This window comes from Diaporthe amygdali (genome assembly GCF_026229845.1).
Source record: "Diaporthe amygdali strain CAA958 chromosome Unknown NODE_25_length_736740_cov_64_583793, whole genome shotgun sequence".
Classification (NCBI taxonomy): domain Eukaryota; kingdom Fungi; phylum Ascomycota; class Sordariomycetes; order Diaporthales; family Diaporthaceae; genus Diaporthe; species Diaporthe amygdali.
Window position 1 is genome coordinate 433227 of NW_026517045.1, and position 25518 is coordinate 458744.

The 25518-nt window shown below is 54.6% G+C and overlaps 6 protein-coding genes across 6 annotated transcripts; 3 read left to right on the forward strand and 3 right to left on the reverse strand.

The window, feature by feature from the left end:
- Window positions 1-5617: 5617 nt before the first annotated feature.
- Window positions 5618-8110, forward strand: J7T55_007982 (uncharacterized protein; the record flags this gene model as incomplete). Its single annotated transcript, XM_053131130.1, has 2 exons — window positions 5618-7525; window positions 7628-8110. 2 exons carry the CDS (start codon window positions 5618-5620, stop codon window positions 8108-8110), a joined length of 2391 nt encoding a protein of 796 aa, XP_052990818.1.
- A 3040-nt stretch (window positions 8111-11150) lies between these two features.
- Window positions 11151-14101, reverse strand: J7T55_007983 (glycoside hydrolase; the record flags this gene model as incomplete). Its single annotated transcript, XM_053131131.1, has 7 exons — window positions 11151-12189; window positions 12267-12282; window positions 12572-12753; window positions 12818-12860; window positions 13017-13309; window positions 13365-13730; window positions 14067-14101. 7 exons carry the CDS (start codon window positions 14099-14101, stop codon window positions 11151-11153), a joined length of 1974 nt encoding a protein of 657 aa, XP_052990819.1.
- A 1289-nt stretch (window positions 14102-15390) lies between these two features.
- On the forward strand, window positions 15391-17287 carry J7T55_007984 (uncharacterized protein; the record flags this gene model as incomplete). Its single annotated transcript, XM_053131132.1, has 3 exons — window positions 15391-15721; window positions 15957-16444; window positions 16505-17287. 3 exons carry the CDS (start codon window positions 15391-15393, stop codon window positions 17285-17287), a joined length of 1602 nt encoding a protein of 533 aa, XP_052990820.1.
- A 1173-nt stretch (window positions 17288-18460) lies between these two features.
- On the forward strand, window positions 18461-20168 carry J7T55_007985 (uncharacterized protein; the record flags this gene model as incomplete). Its single annotated transcript, XM_053131133.1, has 2 exons — window positions 18461-19009; window positions 19095-20168. The coding sequence occupies 2 exons, from the start codon at window positions 18461-18463 to the stop codon at window positions 20166-20168; spliced, it is 1623 nt and encodes a 540-aa protein (XP_052990821.1).
- Window positions 20169-21335: 1167 nt separating this feature from the next.
- J7T55_007986 (uncharacterized protein) lies at window positions 21336-22279 on the reverse strand (the record flags this gene model as incomplete). The annotated part of the gene is made up of 3 exons (XM_053131134.1): window positions 21336-21625; window positions 21788-21928; window positions 22252-22279. 3 exons carry the CDS (start codon window positions 22277-22279, stop codon window positions 21336-21338), a joined length of 459 nt encoding a protein of 152 aa, XP_052990822.1.
- Window positions 22280-23631: 1352 nt separating this feature from the next.
- On the reverse strand, window positions 23632-25469 carry J7T55_007987 (uncharacterized protein; the record flags this gene model as incomplete). Its single annotated transcript, XM_053131135.1, has 5 exons — window positions 23632-24278; window positions 24366-24609; window positions 24689-24918; window positions 24996-25098; window positions 25263-25469. The coding sequence occupies 5 exons, from the start codon at window positions 25467-25469 to the stop codon at window positions 23632-23634; spliced, it is 1431 nt and encodes a 476-aa protein (XP_052990823.1).
- Window positions 25470-25518: the final 49 nt, after the last annotated feature.

Sequence of the window (25518 nt, forward strand, 5' to 3'; positions counted from 1 at the left end):
CAGGGTAGGACACAGGCTACGCGTTAGAGTGACAAGGGCGCATAGATTTTTTCGAGATTACATGCAGTCCGACGTCTACGGCGTCTGGAGGCAACTATACAGGACCAGGCAGGCCGCGTCAAGCCGCCGACAAAATTGCAGTGTTGCTGACCGGTGACAAGGCTTTGATGCAAGTCAAAGGAAGCCGTGTGATAAGACCAGCCGGCGCTGCGCCAGCATGCCTGGCATATACACGTACGGCAGTTTAAGGTTGCTCGGTCATCGCTTTGGAGCTGAGCTGCATTGCAGTCGACCAAGCTCCGACCCTCTTGCCGTGCAAGCCGGACCCGATTCGAATGGCGATCACACAGCAGACTTGCACCAGTCAGTCAGCTCGACCTTGGGTCTCGGTACGTAATTACGGAAGGTTGCCGCCTTCAGTGCAGCTCACCCTGGCCGTGAGCCGGCGTTGGCAAGCTCCAGAGCCGGCGATGTTCGGGGTCGGTATGGCCTGAGTTCAACGCCCTAAGGGGGCTATTTCCTCAACAAACCGGAAGTGCTTGCTTGCGAAAAGGCGTTGGAGACGGTCAGGGTGCTGGCTGGGTGCTACTGTACAGTACTCGGTGCCCTTGGTGATTGTCGCCAACGCTTTGGTCGCCGGCGCACCCCGGCAAGCTTGGAAGCTTGGAAAAGCGGCTCGTCAGGGGCCAAGGCCTGCGGCCAGGCCAGACCAAGCAGGTCGGGCAGGGGCCTGCCATACAGTACTAGCCCACTGCCGTTAGCACAGCTCGCGCTTGACAGAATTTGGCGCTTGTGTGGTTGTGGTCGATGTGGTGGTGGATGTGGTCCTTATCTCCTGGGCTTTGCCCCGTCTGGGATGACAGCTCCAAAAGTCATAGGCCCCTGACTGGAGGATGCTACCGGATGTGGGTTAGTGAGCCAACTGGTTCTCCCCACCCATGTGCTCTATTTGCAGACGAGCTGGAGATAAAAATGGCTGATGTGGGATGAGTTGGTGGCCGCATACCGTGCACCGCGCCGCAATCCTACGGTGCTCCAACTCTGTCCGCCAACGCTGCCTAGCTGGCGCTGTAATAGGGCAATTTGGGTCCTATTTTCAGGCAGGCACCTCGAGGCTGGAGGCTGAGAAACCTGGAGAGACAACATGAGACCCGATGATCGGCGAGGGCGCGATTTTTGGAGGCTCTTGAGGCGTGGCTGACGGGTAGTTGGTAGTCTGGGTGGCAGTGGCAGTGGCAACAGCAATGGAAGCTGTATCACTCACACACACACACACACTCACACACTACACTGCTTCTGCTGTGCGATGGATGAAACACGTCCTGTGCATCCTTTGCCCCAACACGGCCCCAACAATAGTTCCCACTCTCCCAAGCTGGCTCGAAGCATGTTTACTGGGGAGTGGCATGTTGAAATTGTGTCGGGGCTTGGTTGGTTTGTGAACACGCGGGGACTTCGAGACTGGGGGGGACTGGGGAATGGGGAAAATGGACAAGCGAGAGGCGACAGCGCAGCAGTTTGAGTGGGTGCGATGAGCTGTCTCCCGATGCAAGAGACGAAGCTGCTGTGAGACGACACGACGCCTGCAGGTGAGGCACGTTCGTTCTCTTTGTCTTGTGGGCTCAGGCCGTCGTGATGTCGAGAGGCACAACTTTCGATTCTGGGCCCTGGGCCCTAAGCAGAAGGATGCTTGGGTGGCAGGCATCTTTTGGAAGGAATTGGCGAATGGCGAAGAATCCGGGGATCGGAATGAGCAGTTGATTGGGGGAGAGAGATTGGCAGATTGGGAGACGGTCCCAGCTGTTAGCAGCGACAGGAGCCACACGGCAGCACGGCCAGGACGGTCTGTGGGGCGGTCTCAGCCTGGCAGAATCTGGTGAGACACAGCCAACGCGGCAACTCGAGCACTCGGGAACGGCCTAACAGGAGGACGAAGGAGCAGGGGCCCAAGGAGCTGGACGCAAGGACCAACCGATTGATTGATTGAAAAAAAAAAAAAAAAGAGAGACCACAGCGACGTCATTGCGAGATTGGCTGGCTCGCGTAAACCCAAATCCAAGCTAGACTTTTCGCGACGATGAGCTGAAATAGATCGTGAGGGAGGCTTCAATAAGTAAATGAGAGACTCGAGTGAGGTCAGACTGGTCCTGTGCCAACCCTGTGTTGGCCTGGGCTTTCTCTCCCTGTGGACTCGCTCGCTCGCTCAGTCACCGCAGAGACGGAAAAGATGGATTCGTCCCGAGGTGGTGGAGAGAGATAGACAAGATGGACTGACTAACTACCTACCCTGGATGGACAGATACGCACGCACGCACACACGCACGCACATACGGAGCTTCTCCATCAACAAAGGACATGGCCAGCATACTGTGCATCAATGGTCCAGAGCGGTCAGCAAAAGGGAAGGGGAAAAAAACCATGCTCTCGACCGACCGTCTATTCTACTGGATAACCACACCACCACGCAAGCTTAATCCAACTCAACCCCAAGCTTATACTGTAAACGGCCCAAGTCAAGGTCCAACTCAGTCCATTCAGTCATCAGTCAAGCTCGCCTCAACATACCAACAAATAGGGATCTTGAGTCGTTTCCCATCTGCAGGGTGGGTCAAACTGGAGCCTCGGCCGGCTGGCGTGTGGGTAACCCGCCCCAGGAGAGGAAGTGCCCGTCGTGCCCGTCTCCAGAAAAAGTAGTCTTGACAGCGACGGCCCCCGTCGAGATCATCGCCCGTCCCGAGGAGCGCCTTGCGGATGGAGAAAAGGAGAGCTTGATAGAGTTTTCGCTTGAAGGGAAAAAAAAAACTCGACTGCATCACCATCCATGGGTTAATCTATGTAACATAGTAACCTCGTCCATCGACTGACTGCTCAACACGACTATCTACCTCATCATCACGGACGTAGGCAAGCTGTGCAGAAGCAGAAGTTACAGCCGAGCAGAGTGCAGATGTAGAGTCAGTCCAGTCGGGAAGGAGCATCAAGGAGCAGCAGCAGCAGCAGCAGCATCAGCATCATTCATCAGTAGGAAGGAGGGAAGGAGTGTCGTTAGAGAGGCTCACTCCCTCCATCCTTCCTCCCTCCCTCCCTCAACCGACTCGAATGCACGATCGTAACGACTGTAACGACTGCAGGACATAATTGAGCGAGCATAGCGAGATATCTCATCTCATATTCAATCTGGGTACCGAGTTAATCTGCTTGTGGTCGTACCATAGCTAAGATGCATCACACCGTCTACCCCCCGTACCCCTTCTCCCCCCCAGCGGCCGCAGGTTCTGTAAGAGACTAATGAGAAACTCGAGGACAGTGCAGCACAGTGCCGACTCGACTGCTGAATTTTCACTTTCAGTTCCTCTCTCTCTCTTCCTTTCCCCAAATGTGCCACAGACCATGTCGACTGTTCTCTTGCTGCCTCTCTGTGCCTCTGTGCCCCCTGTCGCACCTGGCCAAGCTCCCCTGTTCCCTGTTCGTCCTTTCTCTCTCTTTTTTCCTCTCCTCTCTCTCTCCACACACTCCTCCCTCCTCCAGATGCCCTCCGCCTTCTTCTCCTCGCCCTCTCCAGTTGCTTCCCTGCACCCAAGTTCAAGTCCCAGTTTTATTTTCTGTGGACTGCAGAGTACTGTACATACCGTACCACGCAGGTATCCAAAACCTTGTCGCTGCTTTTCCCTGCTGCTGCTTCTTCCTCCTCATCTGCAGCCAGCCAGCAGCTTCCCCAAAGCATCGAGCACCAAGCACCAAGCACCAAGCACAGCACAGGCCCTGGACTGCCCAGAAACATGAGAAATCCAAGCCCAGTCCCATATCAAGTGCTACTGTACCGTACCGGCCGCAGTTACAGCTACCGTGTCCCATGCACCCTGGCACCATCCATCCATCCATCCATCCATCCTTGTACTGTACGCAGTCCGTGTACCCATGTACCCATGTATTCCCGTACCCATGTACCCATCCCATGTACTGTACTGTGGTACCCATCCCGTGAAACCCGCCGCACCACCAAATATCTGTAGCCTCTCCTCCTTCTCCTTCTCCTTCTCATCCTCACCATCTTGGATTTTGTTTCCAATTCTTCCCTATTCCTCCTCCTCCTCCTCCCTCATCCCACCGTCTGCCAGTCACGACCTGTTTTCCTTTTGCCTCTCTTCCTCCACCCCCCAGCGTGATTCTGGCATTTCGTGCATTTTCGACACGGCATTCGGCATTCCAACATAATCGGTGAGTGAATTTGTTGTTGCAATTGCACCATTATCTCTGTGATTACCGTGCGTTCGGTCGGCATGGCCTGGGCCCGGCCTGTTCTCTGGTGCGATGCTATGCCATGCTCTGCTAGGTCGCCTTTTTCCTGCTTGGTGGTGGGCGAACTGGGCAAGTTTTTTTTGTTGGCGGCGACTTGTTCCCTCCCCACGCTACTAGACGCTACCTACGCTACCACCACCGCAAACACCGGCCTGCATTGCCTGCCTATGCCTACCTATCTATCTCTCTCTCCCCCTTCCACACACCCTCCCCCTCCTACTCCCACTGCCACTGCCACACCACCTTTACACCCTACACACCCTCCACTCCCGTCCCGCGCCAGCATTCCTGCCCATTCAAAACCAGGCCGCTTCCGCACCCACCCACGCACTCCAAGCACCTCTTATTACCGTTCCAGCCCACAGCATCTCTTTGGCTCCCATTCCTCGTCTACCACTACACAGAGTTGCCCGACCGGCAAACACAAGCAGATGCAAACGGCTGCTTCTCACCCGGTCCCGAATTATTTATTTGTGTCTTATGTCGCTGGTTGTCTGTTGTATCAACCATCGTGACTAACCACGACGGAAGAAAACCAGCCTCTCCGACCTGGTCCATCGATCTGGTCGCGACCCGTTTCTCAGCTTCGCCTACATCACGACCGCTTCGGGAACAGACGATAAAGAGAAAAGTCCTCCACCCTGATATAGGAGGGAAAGAGCAGAGGATACCCGCCAGGAATCCCTCATTGCCAGCACCGCCTTGCAATCGTCGACGTCGCTCTCCTTCTCTGAGCTCGTCACTGCTCCGCCTCCACCAAGTGTCACTCGCGACCTTGTACCCTCTCGCCACAAAGACTCGAACTCTCGTCAACCGGCGATCGAGACGAGTTTGGCCCACAATTCAACGGTTCTCCTCCTCGCACGTCACCTGCTTACCGCCACTTCCGGAAGGTTGCACAGTTGCTGGAATATTGCCTGTGCATCTTTCTCACCTGGCCCGCTCTTTCCGAGACAGTCTGCTTACTGCTTGGTGAGTGAACCTTCCTGTCTACAGCTTCCAACTAAATATCACCTGGATTCTGCCTCGAGCCCTCGACTATGCGTGCACCAGCCCACGCAGACCCTCTAGCACGAGATGTGGAGCAAAACCCGCTCGCTTGAGTGCCTTGGGTGGTACCCGACCTTCTACCGCCCACACTGTCCTGGATTACAGTCTCTTAATAAATATGTTGGCTAACCAGTTCTTTCCTGCTTAGATCCGCTTTGCTGCGTTGATCGGCTGTAAGATCGAAGCATTCTCCTCCCTCATGCTTCGACTGTCAGACCCTCCAAACTATTCTACCAGAAATTTCCCATACAACAGCCCAGCCGCTGGGATGCCTTACACGCCCCCTAGCAAGTCTCCTGCCTCATCAGCTCCCACATCACCAGACACCAGCCGACGCCCCTCCCTGCAGGCATCACCTGGTGGTTCTCGTCCGGTCCTCCCTCGGTCGGCCTCATATTTGACCAAGCACCGAAGGACACCATCGGCGGTGGGAGCTAGCCATGGCCCAATAAATCAGCCTTCACCCGAGGCCACCGTGGCCGACCTTAAGGGCATGCTTAACCACAGCGTCAGGCAGTCGCCGCCTCCCGTCACTGACGGCCAGACAATGCCCAATGGCGCCGTCATCTCGCCGCCCGAGTCATCAGCATCCAGTGACGACGACGACCTTCCTCAGCTCCGTGGTCGGCGCATCGAGAACCTCAAGAAGCTGCATGACGCCATCAGCCAGATACCACAACACCGTGAGGGCTCGCCCAGCAAAGCAACTGACACCGTCGATTCTGGAGATCTACTCGTTCTTCCATCACAAACTGAGAAACTTACCGAAGGGGTTCACCACAGCTTTAGCGCAAGCTCGTTGGACGACCTCGCTCACGCACGGAGAACCTCACATAACAGGTCTATGACAATGCCAGATGTGGGCATGTCCAAGTCCGCTGAGGCTTCAATAACAAATTCCGAAGAGGAAGAAGAAGATGAGCTTCTCCCAAGACCTCAAATGCTGCGGAAGAAGTCTGGCGAGCTTGTGCGTCCAGCCCTGCGCCCTGCTTCCCGACGACGGCCCTCCAGTATGCCCGGCACGCCCACATTTTCCAAGGCTGTTCACTTTGACTCCCACCTTGAACACGTCCGCCACTTCCTCCAAGTTGATCGCCCTCTCGCTGTCAGTGCAGGCTCCTCACCGGTAGACAACTATGACAGTGACACCGAGTATCCTTTTGGTGCCGATGAGAAGCAAGGTACGCGGTCACCTCCATTCGAATGGGAAATGGTGATCCACAACTTCCCCACCGAGACACTTGCACGGAAATCACAGGCCGTACGCCTGGAGCGCGTTTGGCTTTCCAACGATCACAAATTCTTGATCGGATCTGTGGTCGTAGCCAACCTCGCCTTCCAGAAGTCGGTCACCTGTCGATTCACTCTGGACTACTGGAAGACCACATCTGAGGTCAATGCTGAGTACGCCTCCGAGGTCACACCGAGGGTCACCGAGCAAGGCCACGACAGGTTCAACTTCAGCATCAAGCTGGCTGACCTGGCAAACTTGGAGTCGAAGACCTTGTTCTTCGCCATCAAGTTCTCTGCCAACGGCCAAGAACACTGGGATAACAACAACGGTCCCAATTTCCAAGTCGACTTCCGCAAGAAGATGCTTCCCCAGAACGGCAAGAAGGGGGCTATTGGTGCTTCCAACAGACCCGCACACTCCCTCCCCAGGAGTAACCGCAGGTCAAATCCATCTGCGGCACCACGGCCCAAGTCCATGCCTGTTGGCTTCGATGACTTTGGTGACAGCCCCAAAGTCAACTTCGACCAGTCGATTCATGAATACCTCGGCGAGGCTGGCCCTGGCCCTGTGCTGCGGCTGAAGAGCTCAAAGTCCACGACCAGCATCCCGAGCGACAACTTGTCCAATCGGCTCTCGGCTCCGAGTGGTCAGGCATTTTCCAACAGATACGATTTTGGCGCGTCTCTCACAGCTGCGATGCAGGCGGCCAAAGATTCCATGGTCAAGCCCGACGGTTTGCAAATGAAGTCGCAGCGCAAGACCCCACCTTTGGCGACGGCCAACATGGGAAAGCCGCTCTCCAAGGACCAACAACCCACTGCGACGAACAAGAATTTGGCTTCTGCAAAGAGTACACTGCCGCCTGTTCCTGGCACCGGCTCTCCTGGGGCAACGAGCATTGCGTCTTCATCTTACGAGGAAATCGTCAACAAATACTGCTTTGTACGTACACATGGATGATGTCTTGCTCTCGGGCTCCCTCAACAACCCCAGGCACCGGACCGCCACCAGCAACAATATCAGTACTAACATGTTTGTATGTAGTTTGGATCAAAGCAGTCAAGTCCCCAACTGAGGGACGGTACACTGGGAGGCGGGAAGTTCGACGGGACCGATGATGCGCTGGCGCGCGGGCTGAACAGCAATGGTTCCAGCAGCAACGGGAGCCCTCTTACTTTTGGCTCGCAGCAGCGCGGACGTGGACCCCAACAACGACAATGGGCAACTTCAGACCCCAACCCGTACTTTCAACACTCGGCCGTGCTTCCTCCTGTTGGGGCATCTCCTAATGTTTCACCCCTTGGCAACACAATGGTCCGGGCCAACAGCCCCTCCAACGGGCCGCCACGATCCTCGCCTTCGGTGATGGGCCAGTCCACCGGACGAACGGCTTCGCCGGCGTCCATGGTAGGTGGGTTTCAACCCTTCACCGGTACGTCGCCAGATGAGTTTGCGAGTTACATGCACGATCGATTTCCATTCTTCGGTCCCGACGCTCATTCTGCGACAGCTATTAGGGGCAACTAGCAGTTGAACATCATGGCGGATCCACATATACACCCGCGCGACTGCCGCCTGAGAGTCTTGTCACTCAGCGCGTGTTGATTGGTTGCTTGTCGCTACTGGCCAACATTTGTCAATACGCATGCACCACTTTTTGGGTCATAACGGAGCACGACAATGCCGACACATGCACGCATCGGCTCTATACCGAATCACCTCTTTTCACTGCTCGTTTTTTTTTCAGCATCTTCTCGGGTTTTCTGGCGTTCAGGACTTCGCAGCGAGCGAACACTATCATGGCATGAATGAATGAGGCCCCAAGCATACGAAGGACGGGGCGTCAAAATTGATTTTGAAAGGGAAAAGGGATAATACTGGAGGGGTTCCTGGTCGGAGTGCAAAGGTTCCACAAAAAACGGAGTTTTGGGGTTCATCATACCTAGGGTTGCTTTGAGTTTCTTTGCTTTCTTCCTCATTGTCTCGTTCTACTCTCTCGATCGCTTACTCTGCATCTGGGCCCATCCAGCTTTGATAGCGTGTCAGTTGGTTCTTGTGGACTGGGTTTTGACGGGGCCGGAAGGAGGCATCATCTGTATAGCCAGCAAGCATTGTGTGTCACCGCTTCAGGTATATGGTTGGCTGGGTTGGAGCTTTGTTCATTTTTTGGGAAGGCAGAAGCAGTCGGTGTGTGGATCTGCAGAATTAATGCACATTGACTCTTCCCTTCCAAATTCTTACTCACCTCAGTGTGTCCTTTTCACTTACTCTTTTCTCATTACTGCTGCATCAGCGGACCTCCGCAGGTGGCTCTGGGTGGTTGCGTCGGATATCTAACATCCCCACTTACTTTTGAGGAGAGGAGCCTCCCACAATAGGAGGGCTTCTTCTCTTTCTGCTGGTTGTGTGCGCTAGGGTTGGCTGTATGAGGACTTTCAGAGAACAGACACGATGGAAAGATGATGGGAACTCAGGACATGATAGACTTTTGGTGGATGCGGGAGTTCTTCCTCGAAAAAAAATTCGCGCGATCTCTCGCCAAAAAATATGATTGGGGCTGACGGGATGAGAAGAAAGGAACGGAAGGGAAGGGCTCCGGGACGCTCAGAATGGTTCATGGGAATATCGACTGCTGGAGCTTGTTGTCTTTTGTCGGGCACACTGACCGCAAGCAAGGGCAGCTAGCCAGCCAGCGGCTTTTGGGATTTTGGGAATGGATTTGATCGAATGCACTGGGATAGAATCGGGTCTGGTTTTGGTCCGGGTCTGGGCACGGGGGAAAAAGCTATAGGGAAATGTACTGTCATCAGATCGAATCGAGAAATTTGAAAAATTCAATCTACGTACGAGCTTGATTGAGTGATGTGTGCTGTGCTTCTTGTGATTTGACTCGTCTGCTGTATGTTGTTGTTCCTGTGGCTGCGTGTGAGTCTATCCGTGTGCTCCCCCGCCCACGACTTAGGACCAGCACGTATGTTTATTCGTTTGGCAGGGCTTAACCCCGTCATTGGCTGTATCGATTGCTTGATTATCGCTGGCAGATACCTGTGGTAGCGGTACCGTCAGCCCGAGAACGAAACGTACTTCTGGCTGTAGAAGGGTCGCAAAGGCTTCCCTGATCTGGATTTCCTCTGTGCTACTGAGTCCGCAATACCATGGTCTGATTATTGCTTTTGGTGCCGGGTCCATCGTAGAAACTCCCAACCGGATTGTTGGCGGAACATTATCTAGTGGTTGAAACGGAGGAGGGATTATGCCTCTGGCTATCGACAACTCAACGAAACACGCCACCAAATAAAACGGCATGAGATATTAATGGGATTCACCTTACTCCGGGAAAACAAGCCATCTGATTGCATTCTTTTCCAAGTTACTATGCAAATACGGCGCTGATCAGTAGATTTGGGATGATGATAATACATCGATGGCGGTTTCCTGGGATCCATATTGGCTACACGGAGAAAACACAGGAGCAACGAAGTTTTGGAGCACGCACACGGAGGGCACCCGAATTCCGAATGGGGGCAATCACGACATGCGGGAAATGGGTTGCGAGAGCTGTCAATGCTAACCTGGGGCCACGATATTGCAAGTTATTTGCATAAATCCCTGGTAAAAGATGAAGTTGGTAATAGGACTTCCACAAGGTCTTTCTTTGTTGTAAGTAGGACGTGAAGAGACCTGCTGACTCGCATCCTCGCTAAAAGGCAGCGGTTCCCAGGGTATGTTCCCGCATGTTGAGACGCGTTCATTGTAGATCTGCCAAGTTCGAGAACTCGCCAGGGCCAGTTACAGCGATGTATCAAGTGGCCAGAGCATCGGCATTTGAGAAGCTCCCTATGTTCTGTACCATGTCATCGACTCATTTCTGTCCCAGGCCGCGTGCATGGTTGCTGGGTATGTAGGCAAACTTAGTACACAATACATAGACTGGCTGTCTAGAAAGGAATCAGGACTTGAGGAGAGATAGACGGGAATGGCCAGATTAAAATGGATTCTGGCGCAAGATGGAGAGTGTTTTGGGAGTTCTAGTCTCTCGATATCCGTTTTCGGTATATGTCATATCTCTTCTCTGATTCTAACTCTAGGGTTCTCTATATCGAATCCAACCTATCCCTTAACGGGTGGGCATGTGCATACAGATAAGCATCCAGTGGTAGTGAAACGTCACGAAGGGACGCAGGAGGTGTAATGGATCACGCTTTGGCATTTTGAGGAACACTATGGCTTGCTCCAATATTTCAGCGTCGTGGATGTGCGCTTTCCCGAGGTGTGAGCTGGCTGTTTTGTTTTTATTAGGGGCATAAAGTACAAGGAAGTCAGCGATTTCTTGAAGAACGTCATCGCATCGAGTTTTTGGGCCTGAGAGGACTCGTCCAGTCTCAATGAGTGAATAAACACCAAAACTAGTATTACCATTACAGCCAAGCATTATTGGGTAAATTGTCAATAAACAGAAAAGAAAATAACTCGCGTGCATTTGACGTTTGACTAAAAAGTGAGTACATGTCCAAAACCCCCTAAGCCCGCCCACAACCGCGCAGGAGCCTCAGCCCAGATCCAACAATCATGTCCTGCTATGCTTGCTGCCCCGCCGGGGCGCATCGCTCCAGATGGTCGTCATCGACATGGCCGCGCTGCCGGCCCCGTCGTCCCCGCCGTCCCCGGGCCCTCCTCCCCTGGCCGCCCCCGCGAGGTTGTTGAACCGCGAGATCGGCACCCTGCTGCTGCTGCTGTCGTGCGACGCGTCCCTCGAGAAGGCGCCCCCGCCCGCCCGCGTCCTCGACCGGCTCCGGCTGCGCCCGCGGCTGAGGTCCGCCGAGTGCGAGTGGGTCAGCGGCCGCGAGGAGGGCCCGTGGTCTACCGACCGGCTCGCCGGCCGGGAGAAGCTGTGGTGGTGGTGCGAGATGGTGGTCGTCGGCGTGGTGGTGGTGGCGGCGCTCTCGTGGCGCGTGTGGATCCGCGGGCTGGGCAGGTTCTCGGTCCTGGACGGGCTGCGGATGCTCGAGTAGATTGGTGTCCTGGGGGAGTATGGGCCGTTGTCCGGCGTGGAGGTGGCGTAGCCGTCTCTGATCTCCGGCGGTGTCGGGAGCTTGCTGAGCGCCATGCCGATCTGGCTGCGGCGGGGGAACCGTGGGTCCTCCTCTGCGAAATCGTCGGGCTCGTCTGGGATGGTTGACAGAAGCGCTGTTGGCTCGAGCTTGCGGATAGATAGGTTTGAGTCCTGATGTGAGAGAGTTCGTGGCGAATTGACGTAGGTGTTGGCTGTGCTTGGTGGTGGGAGGATTGTCGAAGATGCCCGGAGGGTGCTGCTATAGTCTGATGAGGGCACTTGCGCCGCATTCCTGCACGTGAACATATCGTCGTCGTCGCGGCCGCCCTTGCGGAGGAATTTGGGCACGAAGGTTCTGTACATCTTCTTCTGGAAGGTCTTGGTGGTGCCGAAAACTACGAAGGCGAGTAGGCTGGGTGACACCCCTGATAGATAGCCCCTTACGCTGGAAAGCGCCCGCTTGTGGGAGAGGTCGGGCTCGGGCTTGTATGCGCTCTCTACGACGTGCCCTTTCGCTGAAAGTCTGGGCCCGATGTTGGTGTACTCAAAGACGCTAGGCTGTGGTCAGTTTTACCGGATGTCCTTGGGAAAATCTAGGAGCCAAGCCGTAGGTCTGGAGAAGAGACCTACCAAAGCATCACGAACGCTATTGAGAGACGGATGACAAGCCAATTGTCAAATGAGCCGTTTGTCCGTCTGGTCCTGTTTGAGTTGGCTCTGCTACGCAAGCTTCTCAATCCCGACGTCGCAGTTGATGTTCCTCCCTTTCCATACTGAACTCCGTCCCAAGATTTCAGCTGCCGCCGAGTCTGCATGTATTTAAAGAGAATCATGAGCAGAAAGACGCATGCCCCTACTAGACTGATGACGACTGTTTGCATAATTGTCAGTAATACCACTCCCTCCTTTCTTGTCAAATAAAAAGAGGCACCTACATTGCGCATTTGCCACGGCCATATATACCATGAAGCTTCTATGCGTGAACTCAAGCTGGAGCAGTACGATCGATATCACTGCTAGGGTGATTGGGACAATTCGACCCGTAATCGATAGTATACGTAGGGTCTTCGGCTTCTTTGCCCACCAGCCATAGACGGTTGCCGTCAAAGAAAAGGAACTTGCGAATTGGTCAGGAGATATATTCATATGAGTCTACTGCGCAGAAATCAAAGTATACTCACAAGAAGAAAACGAGTGTTGATTCCACAATGAATGCGAAAATGCCTGTTCGTATGAGTGTGTTAGTTTGAAGAGAGTCCTCACAGCGTTGAGCACTGTATGATGCCATGGATATCCCGAGTACATGTCCACGCATCTAATGACGGATATTGTGGAGGCAAGCAAGATCTCTTGAGAGGCGACAGGCTGAAGAGTACGCACGGATGTATGAGAGGACCAGCTTGAGGCCGAATATGCCCTTCTGGTACTGAACCTCGGCATCGTCGGCGTGGTCCTTGCCATAGAAGTACTGTTCAACCATGAGGTCCCTCCAGAAGATGTAATCGTAGAGTTGTTGAATGATACTGGAATAGGTGGCGATTAGTGTGAAGTATGCGATGAAGGCGATGTATGTCTTCCTCTCATTGTGCGTCCAGATTAGCCAGACCAGAAGGCTGTTGGCAATCAGGCATAGGAAGGAGTAGATGAGACATCCGATAGCATCGCCCAGGACGCTGCCGGGAAGCTGAAAGGCTCCCATTCCACGATGTCATCCGGTGGTGGCCGTACCATAGTGCACCGGAGGACCCAAGGTCCCGCGAGTTAAGAAAGAGTGCAGTAGGTAGTAGGTAGGGTAGGACGGAGAAGAATAACGAGATCAGATCGGACTTGGAGAGACGGAAGGGATGATGGTCTGGCAGGGCGGCGGCCTGGTGGTGTAAGACATGACAATGGAAGTGGGCCATGGGGGCGCCCGATGCCGTCTCGGACCCCTTGGCCGGATGCGAGGTAGAAAAGGCGTGGTCCCATTTCGGCGCAGTTCCTGCATTTGCAGAGCGTAGGATCCATGACTCGATGGGGTGGGAGTGGGCCCCACGTGCGTTGGTGATCCCGGCGCAGACTGACAGTTTCGGGTTGAAGACGCGATGCACGATGCTGTACCAGGTGTGCCACACGAATCAGCAGGGCGGAAAGTGTCGCGTGGAGAGCACCGGGACCTTGCGAGCCTGCCCAGCCCGGCCTCTTTTTTTCGAGCCCTTGATGCTGGCCCTGGGAGCCGCAGTGACGAGGATGAGCGCCTCTTGGGGCTGTTTCCTGCAGATGGGGATCTGTCTGAAACACAGCTGCCAACATCCAAGATGCCAAACACGATACAAATAGTAACACATGGCACTATATCAACACAGATAGCATCTCAAGTAAAGCCCAGGTTTTTGTGCCCGGCATAACCTTATAGTGCGAGGTCTCCACCTAGTATATTCATCTTCGTACGCAACTCGAAATAGCATCGCCACCGGTCGTATCATGATTGCAGGCCAGGTCTGGACGTGATAATGCGGCCATGGAGCCAAACAGAGACTGAGGTTTTGCATGTGGCCATAAGCGACATGTGCGCAGGTGGGTCAGGCGTGCTGCAAGCAGGCGGTTGAATCGTGCTGCGGACGGTATCTACGGAGTGCCGTGGAAATAGCGAGGGTGGAATATCCGAGCATCCATTACCGGGTCAGGTCATGACTGTTGACCGATGAACCGGGAACAACATATGCCCTGTCTCCTTTCGGCCTGCAGGTAAGTCCCGCAGTGACCTGTCATTTTATTCGAAAGTCAGTTCAATGTGACTGTATTGCGTTTGTGGAGGAGGCTATTCAAGATCACATCACTAACATCACAATCGGGGGGAGGATACGGCAGTCGATCAAGGAGGGTCGATGGACAGTGGGCGACGATCAAGTGGTACGTGACGGTGATCGTTTGGTTGGATTTGGATTAGCCTTCTGGATCTCGAAAAGGGCCCTGACTTCAATTGAGGGTCCCGGCTCATCCGTCGGCCGAGATACGCAGATACGGCACCGGAATGCGACTCTGCTGCGTGCGTGCACAGTAAGTAGTGTAGGATCTGGTAGGCTAGACCAGGACCAGCACCAGTACCCACGATGATTTGCGTTGGGACGGTTCATCTGAATTTGAGGTTAAAACTTGCTGAGTCAGCAGAGACGCGTCTTGACATTGGCAGACAGACACAGACTCTGCAGCACATATCCAAACCCAGCCAGCTTCACGCGAACGTTCCACCTCCTCATTGAAATTGAGTTCTACCCCATCTCATCCACCGCTTTTGTCACAACGTGATACCTTTTCTGTCTGGCCAGATGCACAGACAAACAGACACGTCATTTGACTGACACGAAGGTCTTTGACATTGCGGGATCATTATCCGGGCGGGGATAGTGGGAGTGGTGGATCGGAAAGGGGGGGCGATTTTGCGGGTGTGTGAGGGTGGGTTGGGTGACAGGACAGGACAGGACAGCACAGGACAGCACAGGCAAGGGGATCGAGCACACATGCAGACAAACAGACAGACGGCTTCCGATTCGATCCAACACCGCCATCTGATTCTCATCAGGGCTGGATCCTGGTTGGCATTGGATCGCATTCGAATTCGGGATTTGGCGCCACGGTAGGCCCAGTCCCACGGTGATCTGTGTGATCAAACCTGTGTGATCGAATCTGTGCTCATTCACCAGATCGCCAACCTCCCTGCCCTCCCCACCAGCAATTCACACTCACAGCAGGCCTTGGCATGCCAGAGTGAACCATGCCAATGCCAATGCCACTCCAGGTTACATACATCCTCCCTCGGGCCTCTCACGCTGCCAGCCTCATCGCACAGGGCTTCTTCGCCAGCTTCGTTTTCGGCATTCTTCTTCTCCTGGCCGCCGCGGGCTACCGGCTTTTCTTCCACCCCCTGTCTCGCATTCCAGGACCTCGACTCGCTGCCATCACCAACTGCTGGCTCGCCTATCATGTTCGAAACGGCCATATGCTGCAGCTGGGCAAGACGCTGCACACCAAGTATGGCCCGGCTGTTCGGATCGGGCCGAACGAGGTCTGGTTTAACACCAAGGATGCCTTCAGGTTGATCTACAGTAAGCCACATGCCATGCCTCGCACCTCTCAGGCACAACATTCTTATCCTTCGTCCCCTGCACCCGGGGACTCAGTTGAACTGGCATAAGCTCAGCCTCGACCAGGTCCAACAAATGGCTATGAAAAGTCATCCTTTTACCGTACGTGATACCACCCCGGATCGGCCTCCTCTGCCTCCCCGGCGCCGGGTCAGGGGCTTGAGCTTCTGATATCTAACACCGGCACTTGCTGCAGTAGCCACGGAGCTACTCAAGCCCAGGCTTGACGCACGCCTGCGCATCCAGTCGCCCGATACGCTCGACCTCCTCGCCGAGCGGGACATGAAGCGTTACCGCCTGCAGAGGCGCCTGATTGGGCCCATCTATCACACGAACAACGTCAAGCGCTACGAGGCCGCGGTCGATACCGTTCTGCTCCGGGTCATTGATCAGCTGCGGGCGCTGGACGGGTCCGAGGTCGACCTCAAGGAGTGGATGCACATCATCACCGTCGAGTGTCTTGGCGCTGTTAGCCTGTCGTGGTCGCCCGGCTACCTGGCCGACAAATCGGATGGCGCCTCTGGCAAGCACGCATACATGGGCTGGAGGCGCAAGAGCGTCTTTGGCCTCTTCCCCCTCGCTGTCATCCTCGAGCCGTTGTCCAAACACTTTGGCCGGGCCTTCTCTGTCCTGTGGGGAGTGACCTACCATACGCCCAAGGAAGGGTTCAAACCTTTCTTCCCTGTGAGTTGAATGAATTTCACATATCTGTGCCCTGCTGACACCGCAGACAAGGCCGTACAGAAGAAGATCACCCAGCGGGTCCGAGCAGTCCTGCGCGGCAAGTCCAAGAGGGACAACCGCAGGGACATCATGGCCGACCTGATCCAGCTACACCAGGACCGGCCCGACGAGTTCAAGGAGCAGTACCTGCGGCGCATGGCCATAACCAACTTCGGCGCCGGGCACGAGACCATGACGTCGACGCTCATCTCGACGTTCGCCATGCTCGGCGCCCACCCCGAGGCCCAGCACCGCGTCGCACAGGAGGTGCCCCCTTGCGCGGGCCCTCTTGCCTACGACGACGCCGTGCGGCTCCAGCTCACGCAGGCGAGCATCAGGGAGGCGCAGCGTCTCCACCCGGTCATCGGCATGGCGCTGCCGCGGAGGGTGCCGAGGACCGGCATGGCCGTCCACGGGCTGTGCATCCCGCGTGGCACCACCGTCGGCTGCAACCCGGTGTCGCTGCACCGCAGCGCGGATATCTTCGGGCGCGACGCTGAGGTTTTCAGGCCGGAGCGCTGGCTCGGTGGCGGCAACGGAGGCGGCGGTGATGATGATAGCACCAGGGCTATGGAGCGGTATAACCTCATCTGGGGTGGGGGTGCGCGGACGTGCCCTGGCAGGCACCTCGCTGAGATGCTGGTCTCCAAGATTGTGCCGGCGCTGGTTGCGAACTTTGAGGTCGAGGTCACTATGCCGCCGGAGGATGAGATGCCGTATTACTTCATGGCCATGCTCACTGGTGTTAGGGCCCGGTTCGTCCCCAAGAAGGTGGCATCGCAGGAGTCTGAGGTGATCGAGTGAGCCTATGCGTTTTGAGGGTCAGAATAGGGACAGAGATGCGATCCCTTACCTCGGCCACTGGAACTTGCAAGAACCTCAGGATGGAAGACGAATGCCCCAGAGCACCACGCCCTCTTAAGAACTGTTATTGGGTATTTCACGACTATACGTGCACCAGACATACTATATGATACCCAAGGATGCAGGACCTGCACGCTATATCGATAACGGCACTGTAGACCTCTGGAGAATCCAGGAGAATTCAATCAAGACAAGATGAGTGATTATGAAGGTTGCCCATCCAGAAAATCCAAAACTATGGAATTGATTTTGTGATCGCTAGCAAGATAGACTATAGAACTCAGATCGACTCACGGTAGGAACGCCTTGCGATGAAGCCGTCGCGGACGTCCTCCTTGTGCGCGTCGTCTAGCAAACCGATCAACGGGCCTTCGCACTATCAGAGATCTGCGTCCACCAGCCGATCCCCCGAGCCGCACTGGCAATACTTCGGCCCTCTGGTCTGTTTCATGTATGACTCGAGGCCGTAAGCTGGGGTAGTTGAAGCATTGAGGTAGGCCGTCGGGAGCGCACGCGTAATGGGTGGGATCCCTTGGAATGCATCATTGATCTTCAAGAGACCATCCAGGTACTCAATCGCTGGAAAGGACAGACACACACGTGTAGACAGGGTTATCACAACGTGGGAGTCGATCTCTGGCTGGTGGCTTGGAGCTAGTCTACTATGTAATTGATTGATTGATCTTCCCGAGGAATGACATTCTTGGGGTACGTACTTTTCCCTACAGGCGCCTAGGTGCTGGCTGTTGGCAGGGTGGACAGGGTAGCACGCGACCAGCTAGGCCCAAACCGTCTGGGAGGCTAGAGGCTACAGGGCTTATCTTATCGTGACATCACATGGGAAGCTGAAGCTCCGCCTGCGCCTGTGCCTGTGCTGCGCTGCGCTGCAGTGGGTGACTTCTACCCATTGTTCTCATGCAGCCTCACCCTTTCTCTCCCTCCTTTCTTCAACCCTTCAACAACCACCACCAGCATCAACAAAGATGTGACCAGACTGCTGGCTAGTGCAGTCCACGCAGCAGTTGTCATTACTAATTATCCTTCTCAGGGGTCGGTAGCCAGTGGATGTTCAACCATCCAACCCGCTTAGTTTAGATTGATCGCATTGCTGCAATGGCAATGAGCTCAGCCTCCTCGTCGCCTGCCAACTCCCGACATGGCTCCTCATTGCACGCCGCCGGTCCAGACGACCAGCCTGACCAACACAACCAAGATGCCGCCTCCTCCGCATCTGTCCCCGTCGAGGTCCTCGTCGAGTACCTTCTCGCCGCCAAGCGCTCCCTCTCCTCAATGACCCTCGTCCTGCACGCCAACGACCTGACCACCCACGCCCGCCAGCTGCACGAGGAGTCTGTCATCCTCCGCGCCCAGACCGCCTTCCTCAACAAAGGCATCACAGAGCAGAGGAGGCTACTCAATAGGGTCCGGCGCAGCATGATAAGGACATACGATGCCGGCAAGAAGGACTTCAAGCACATCATCAAGACCCTCGACGTCGCAAACGGCAAGCTGGAGACCACCATGGACATGCTGAGGAAAACAACCGTCGATCCAGTCTTCCGGCCCGAGGGCGAAGAGCCCAAGAACTTGTTGGACTTCGTCGACGAAAACCAGGTCCACGGCATGCGCGAGGCTCTCAAGGCTAGCATCGCCGAATTGCAGGTATGCACTCGATTGGACTGACCCTGGTCGTTTGCGCCATTCCTGTCTTCTATGCAGCCTTACTGACTGTTAGTTTGTGTCACAGGCCACGCAGACTTCCTTCGACGGCGACCTCTTCCGTTTCGACAATGACCTCCGCGCCATCGCCAAGATCCTCAACTCGTCCGCCTCACCCACTTCGTCCAAGTCGCCTGCTGACTCGACCAGCCAACATCCCCCAATTCCTCCAATATTCGACCTCCTAGCCACCCTGACAGACCACTCCCACACGATGGCCGAACACCTCTCCTCCCTCACACACCACTTCGACATGTGCGTCACCGCAGTGCGCATCACAGAAGGCGGCACCGCCCTCGCACGACGAAAGGCCGCCGAGGACAGTGGCGGTGCCGACGCGGTATCAATATCAGGCGTCATCGCCGAGCAGGAATCAAACGTCACAGACCTCGACCCCGAGGAAAAGGCCGAAATAGTGCAGGTGGTGATGCAGGACGCCCCCGAGGTCGATGAGGTCGTCGCCGACCTGAACGCAGAGATGCAGCAGATGGATGTGGAATTCGCCCAGCTTAAGGACCAGGCGGACCAGGTCAGGTCGGGTTATGCGGCCGTCACGCAGGCCTTCCAGGTCCTGGAGGACATCGGGTCACGGCTTACGGGCTACATCGCGGCCGAGGCCGAGTTCGCGGAGCGGTGGGAGGCCGAGAAGCAGGGCATCGCGGCGCGGCTGGGGGAGATGGAGACGCTGCGGGACTTCTACGAGGGCTACGCCAGCGCGTACGACAGCCTGATCCTCGAGGTGGAGCGGCGGCGCGCGGTCGAGGAGAAGATCCGCGCCGTGTGGCGCAAGGCCAAGGAGCAGGTCGACAAGCTGGTCGAGTCGGACTGGCGCGACCGCGAGGCCTTCCGCTCAGAGGTCGGCGAGTACGTGCCCACCGACCTGTGGGTCGGCATGAGCGGGCCGCTGCGGCGGTGGGAGGTCGTCCGGGCCGGGGAGCGGGATGAGGGAGGCGGGGGAGAAAGAGACACGCCTGGCGGTGATGAAGGCGCCGCCGCCGAGAGCATGCCCAGGCAGGAGGACGGCAGTGCTGTGACGTTGAGCCGCGAGGTGGTCGATGCTGCGAGGGAGAGGATCAGAACTGGAATGTCCGGGGGGCCATGAGTGAAGTGAGTAAGTGCGAGAACAAGTGGCGTGAGTGGTGATATCTGTTTCCGTCTAAGTGAAGCTGCATATCATTTTGGTGTACCCCGTTTGTTTTGTTTTCGTTTCTTTGGCGTTTGAGCGGATGAGCCAAAGGGTGGGATTCTGGGTTTTTTTTTTTCATACCCTTTCACCACCCAACAAGATTTATGGGTCCTGGTGGGCGTGGCGTTCATATTGAATTTGTTTTCGGTACTCGGCAGAGATAGAAATTATGGAAGACCACTTCACTCCAATAGTCCTGCTGACTTGTTCCTGACTCCATTGTCTTCGTGAAGCGTGTCTTCCTTGCGTCCTCATTGTGTATCACGCAGCCGTGGGCCTGCCCATGTGAACTAACCTCCCGGCCACCTTCACGTGTGTTTCTGGCGTACATACTTTTTGTGTGAGAAAACTTGACAGTCAAGGCTTGATTTCAAGTAGGGTTACTTGCGAAGCCACAGGGAGCCCGGAGGACGCATTTTTCAGCCACCAGTTTAGCTGAGATGGAGCTGGAACTGGTTGGGGCCAGACTAGTGGGAGTCAAGGGAATAAAATAAAAGTTGTAAGCCGGAAACTCACAACATCAAGAAGATGTTCCCCCGCCTATGTGCTGACTAGACGCTCGAAAAGAGCGCGAGGGCTGCAAGACTGACTGGGAGAAAGTGCAAGCAAGGGGGTAAGGTACTGGTTTAGTCTGAGACCCAGTCGAAATAATTCAAAATTTGGAGGAGTTTGGTACTTATTCGCAGGCATCACGCTACCAATGATGATTTAGTAGGACCAGAAGGTCTCAATTTGAATCTTTTTTTTTGTGGAAGGTGTTGTACACCCAACGCGTGTTGGCAATTCGAATTCTATAATCGAGCAAAACAAAAGATAATTATTTCGACAATGATGATGCCATATATTTTACAAAGGCGCATGGTATCCAACAAAGTGGACTCCAGAGCCCAAAGCCACGTCGCAGATGCTCACCTGCAAGCTCATGACGAGCTACCCGGATGTGGGAATCAAGGGCCTCCGTTTCTTTATTACTCCCAGCCGCCAGTACACCTGTGCCGGCTCCAGCTCAGACTCTCGCTTGATTCTTTGAATGACGGCACAGGCGAAGAGAAAGCAATCCTCCAACTGCTTCGCCTCACTTGTCTACGCCGCCGCCTGACTAGTGCCTGCTGCAGCTTGGGCCGCCGGCGCAGGCAGCACAGGCGCTCCGCCACGGAGGTGTGGCCCGGGGAAGGCATCGCACTGGCAGTTGATCCCCATGTTCCCGAAGTAAGCGTCGCCGTAGTCGAATGTGAGCTGCTCGTCTGCGGAAATGTCCCTCAGCGCGTGGAACGTGATCGCCCGCCGGTTCCCGTACATGCCGTCGTCGCCCCTGACATTTGGGTCACACGAGTGATTAATGTATCGCGTCCAGTTCCCGTAGTCTCTCGCGGCTGGTGGGAAATCCATGTTAGCCAAGTCTGTTATCTGGGGTGAATGAATGCGTCTTTATGGAGATGTCCCAGTGGGCCTTTCGCTGAAATGGCGCTCCACCAGTGATTTCCACCTGGACGGCCCAAGACCAAGAATGGATATGTATATGTCGAGAAACTCACTAATGATACATATATTATCGAGAGTGAATTGGTAGGCATCCGTGTTGTCTTGAGGTGCATTGAGCGGAAGGAGCTCCCCTAAGTATTCGCCAAGCAATGTGTCTTGCTCAATGTCTATCTTCGCGAAGATGCCCTTGCCCACTGCAGTATCTAGAGTTAGCCCTGGAAGGAATTGAGGCCTGAAGCCCAATATTTGAAAAAATGCGCATGGGGCAGGACAGCATGTGTCCATAGGATGCCTCGGAGCCTCCAGCCTGGCGGTAGGCCTGCGAGACACGCGGCGAAACAGACCACGGAGGGCAGACGTCTCTCAGTAACGATTCAATTCATATTCGGAAGCAGCTTACTAAGACCGGCTCCCCTGATCTCAACCATGTCTCTCTGAACTCTGTCTGCATGGGCTTGGAAATCGTCCCTGCATTCATCATCGCCGCACTGGGCAAATGACACCCTGCGTTTTTTACCTTTACCGCCACAATACTGGCAGGTCATGTTTCTGGTACCGTGGTTTTCAAGAATACCCCTGGCTGTCCTATTTAAACCAGGCCACTGACGGGGATCAACTGTCAGCCTCCGGAGCCTTTTCTCATAGCTAGGCAAGTGAAAATGGGAAGACAATGGAGCTTTGGTTGGGGATGGGGGTGGCATGTGATCCGTATGCTACACTTACTTTGGCATTGTTGAGACGATGCCGTGTAATCATCCATGGACCTGGATTTATTTCTTCCATCACCCCATTTGCGTTTCTCCATTGGAAACGGGGCGTCAAAGGGTTATGTAGAGTTATCATAGCTACAAATCTAATAATATTATATTGGCAATCTAGGCTTGTTCAACAAATAACGGTGCCCAAAAGAATCATACTGAATTTGATAGCATTTTGAGAAGCTGGAAGACTTATACCGCCCTCATATATGATCATGGTGTTTTCTTTGACCGTCTGGAAGGCCGTTGTGGTATTCTTGCGTCCTGTTTTCCTGGTTGGGAGGATAAGGGAGCCCAAGTACAAGAATGCCACTATGGCTTCTCGAGCCGTGCCGTCATTTCAAAAGGATAAAGGAGCTCGTCAACAGTAGCTCCACCGTGTTGGGCAGCATGAGCCCCCGTGAATGGAAGAAGACGGGCGGCAGGCCGAGTGAAAGGAAGAGCCGGAAAGAGACCATAGTAGAGGAGCGGAGAAGCAGATTTAGAAATGCTACTCGGCTTCAAATCTATCTGGATATGCTTGAAAAAAAATAGCTGATATTGTTCGCAATACTTTCAAGGCTCTCTTGGTGAAATTGGGCGTCGTGGAGGAAGCCAAGGTAAGCCGTGGCCCCTGCATGTGCCAAAGCAACCTGGAACATTACAAGCTGCCAGGACACTTAAGAAATACAACAGCGAACGTTGCTCATAGTGGATCGTTTGTAGGCTCCCGGAGGCATTCTAATATTCTGAGTATTAATTCATTCGGAAATGACATCGGGAAGACTTTCACACATATAGATAAGCCAAATCCTGCACGACCATCTGACTCAATGCGGTCACCATCTCCTTCGTCTTTGGATTATAGACAAATCAAAAGAAAGAGAAATGAAAGCGGGCGAGTTCACGTCTGGCGAGGGTACTACTTTGCCGGGTAGTGAAGGGATCGGTAAGACCTGCTACATGTACTGTTGAAGATGAAGTCTAGTATGTGTACTACTCTATGATATGTAATAAAGCTTTGCCTACCGCGGACAGCCCCAGAAATATCCCCCGCTGTTTGCTTTTCCCTCAACACCCTCGCCAGTGATCATGACGACCTGTGATGCCATGACTGTCGCTATTCGTATAGTCTGGACTGAACGTGGCAAGTTTTGAATTCACACCACGTCTTCTTTTGTATCTTGTCCTTTCCAAACTATCCATCCAATACTGATGACAAACTTGATGGCAAAGACAAGCCATAATACAGGCTGCACTTGCTTCGTGGCCTTCAGCATCCACCCCCCAATTATGCTCCCAACCAGGGTTAACACAAACCCACCAATCCTGTTGTTCCTCTTGCGATTGCCAGTCAGCACAGGCCTCGTCAGAAGCTTTGGGTCGGACATGAGGTCGCACATCAGGCTGGTGATGACGACGGTGGGGATCTCGTTGACGCCGAGCACGCGACTGGCCACGATCTGGCCGGCGGCCTGGAAGCTGAGGAGGGCAATGGGGGCCATTTCACGCCAGTCGGTGTGCTGGCTCTCCTCCTGGCGCTGGTTGACGGCGCCGGCCTCGGCCAGCGCCGCCGCGATGCACACGCACGCGGCCTGGATGAAGAAGCCCAGGGACAGCACCCCGCGCTGTGTGGGCTGGGGCACCAGGTACTTGTGCATCCGACTAAAGAAAACGGCGCCGATGGCGAAGCAGCCTATCGAGCACAGTGAGCGTGCCCAGTCGTAGGGTTTGATGTTTTGGTCGGAGGCACCGAGGGCAAGGAAGATTGTGTTGCCTGTCTGCATGGAGACGAAGGTGCCATATGCTACAAGTATTATGACGTTAAAAAGAATTGATCAAATAATTCTCAAACTTGGGCATGCGTGTCGAATCAGTACGAGGAACTCCTCACCTTGGAACATGGTTGTGTCCAGTAGGCCGGTGATGAAGCAGCAAGCCAGGAGAGGGATGTTGGTGAGGCTGAGGTCGATAGTGCCATTCCATCGCCGTCTCACGGCAGGCCCAAGACCCGAGTCGAATTGAGACTCGAGGTGTCCAGTCTCGTTGACCTCTTGTTTGTTGGGCATTTTTCTTTTGAAAATGATGAATTCGTACTCGTGCACAGTCGAGGGATTGAGCCTCGGGAGAGAATGATACTGGGGATGTTGAGATATCAGAGATTGTCCTTTCTATCGGTGTTTCTCCGGGGTATACTTCAATAATTTCGCAAAGCACGGAGACCGTAGGCCTATGACCGATTCTCGGGTCCTTGGCACATTCCAGGCGGATAATGTCGTCGACGCTAGACACGTAGTTGCGGCAGCCACACACTTGGCTTGCTGACCAGACAGATGCAAGAAGGGCAAAAAAGGACCTGGTTGATGGCGTTCCTCGGCAAGATGTGACACAATTTGGATTATCACTGCGGCAAAAGCGATTCAGGTCGCTTAACCAAAGATCGGCCTCTGAGGATTAGATATTCCGTCCTCTCGATGCCGTCTCGACTGCTCTATCTCCACCGTGAAGGTGACATGTCACGTACTCAGACGCGCCAAGGGGCCTTCATGGACCTTGCGCCAGGCCGCTGCTATCTTGGCCGTAGACGCCGAGGATTTGCGAGAGCGGGTCGACAGAATGAGGTCGGGCTAAACAGATGTGGAGCCTGGCAAGAGTGGAAATGATGGTGTAAATCCATGGTGCCAAGGCAAACTCGTGGGGGAGGACAAAGAACGGCTTCCTCCATATCCGCCATGTCGTGACTCAAGATTATGCGACGGCTTCAGACTCGTGGACCAGAAACATCTCTGACAGGCTTGTGAATAATCCGGCCCGAGTGCTTGGGCCTGTAGATGGGTCGCCAGAGACTGCCACTGTCTATGCGAAGATGATGGATCAAGAATGCCGCCTGAGAGCGTCGTAGGCCTCCCCTTTTGACCATCAGCAGCACGTCTGACAAACCCACGTGGGCGCAAAGAAGAAACAAGCAAGCGGTCAAGACTTGGCCCACGGGACGCATCTTCGGAGTCCGGATGAGATCGAGACGGACAGAACCTTCTAGCCCAATG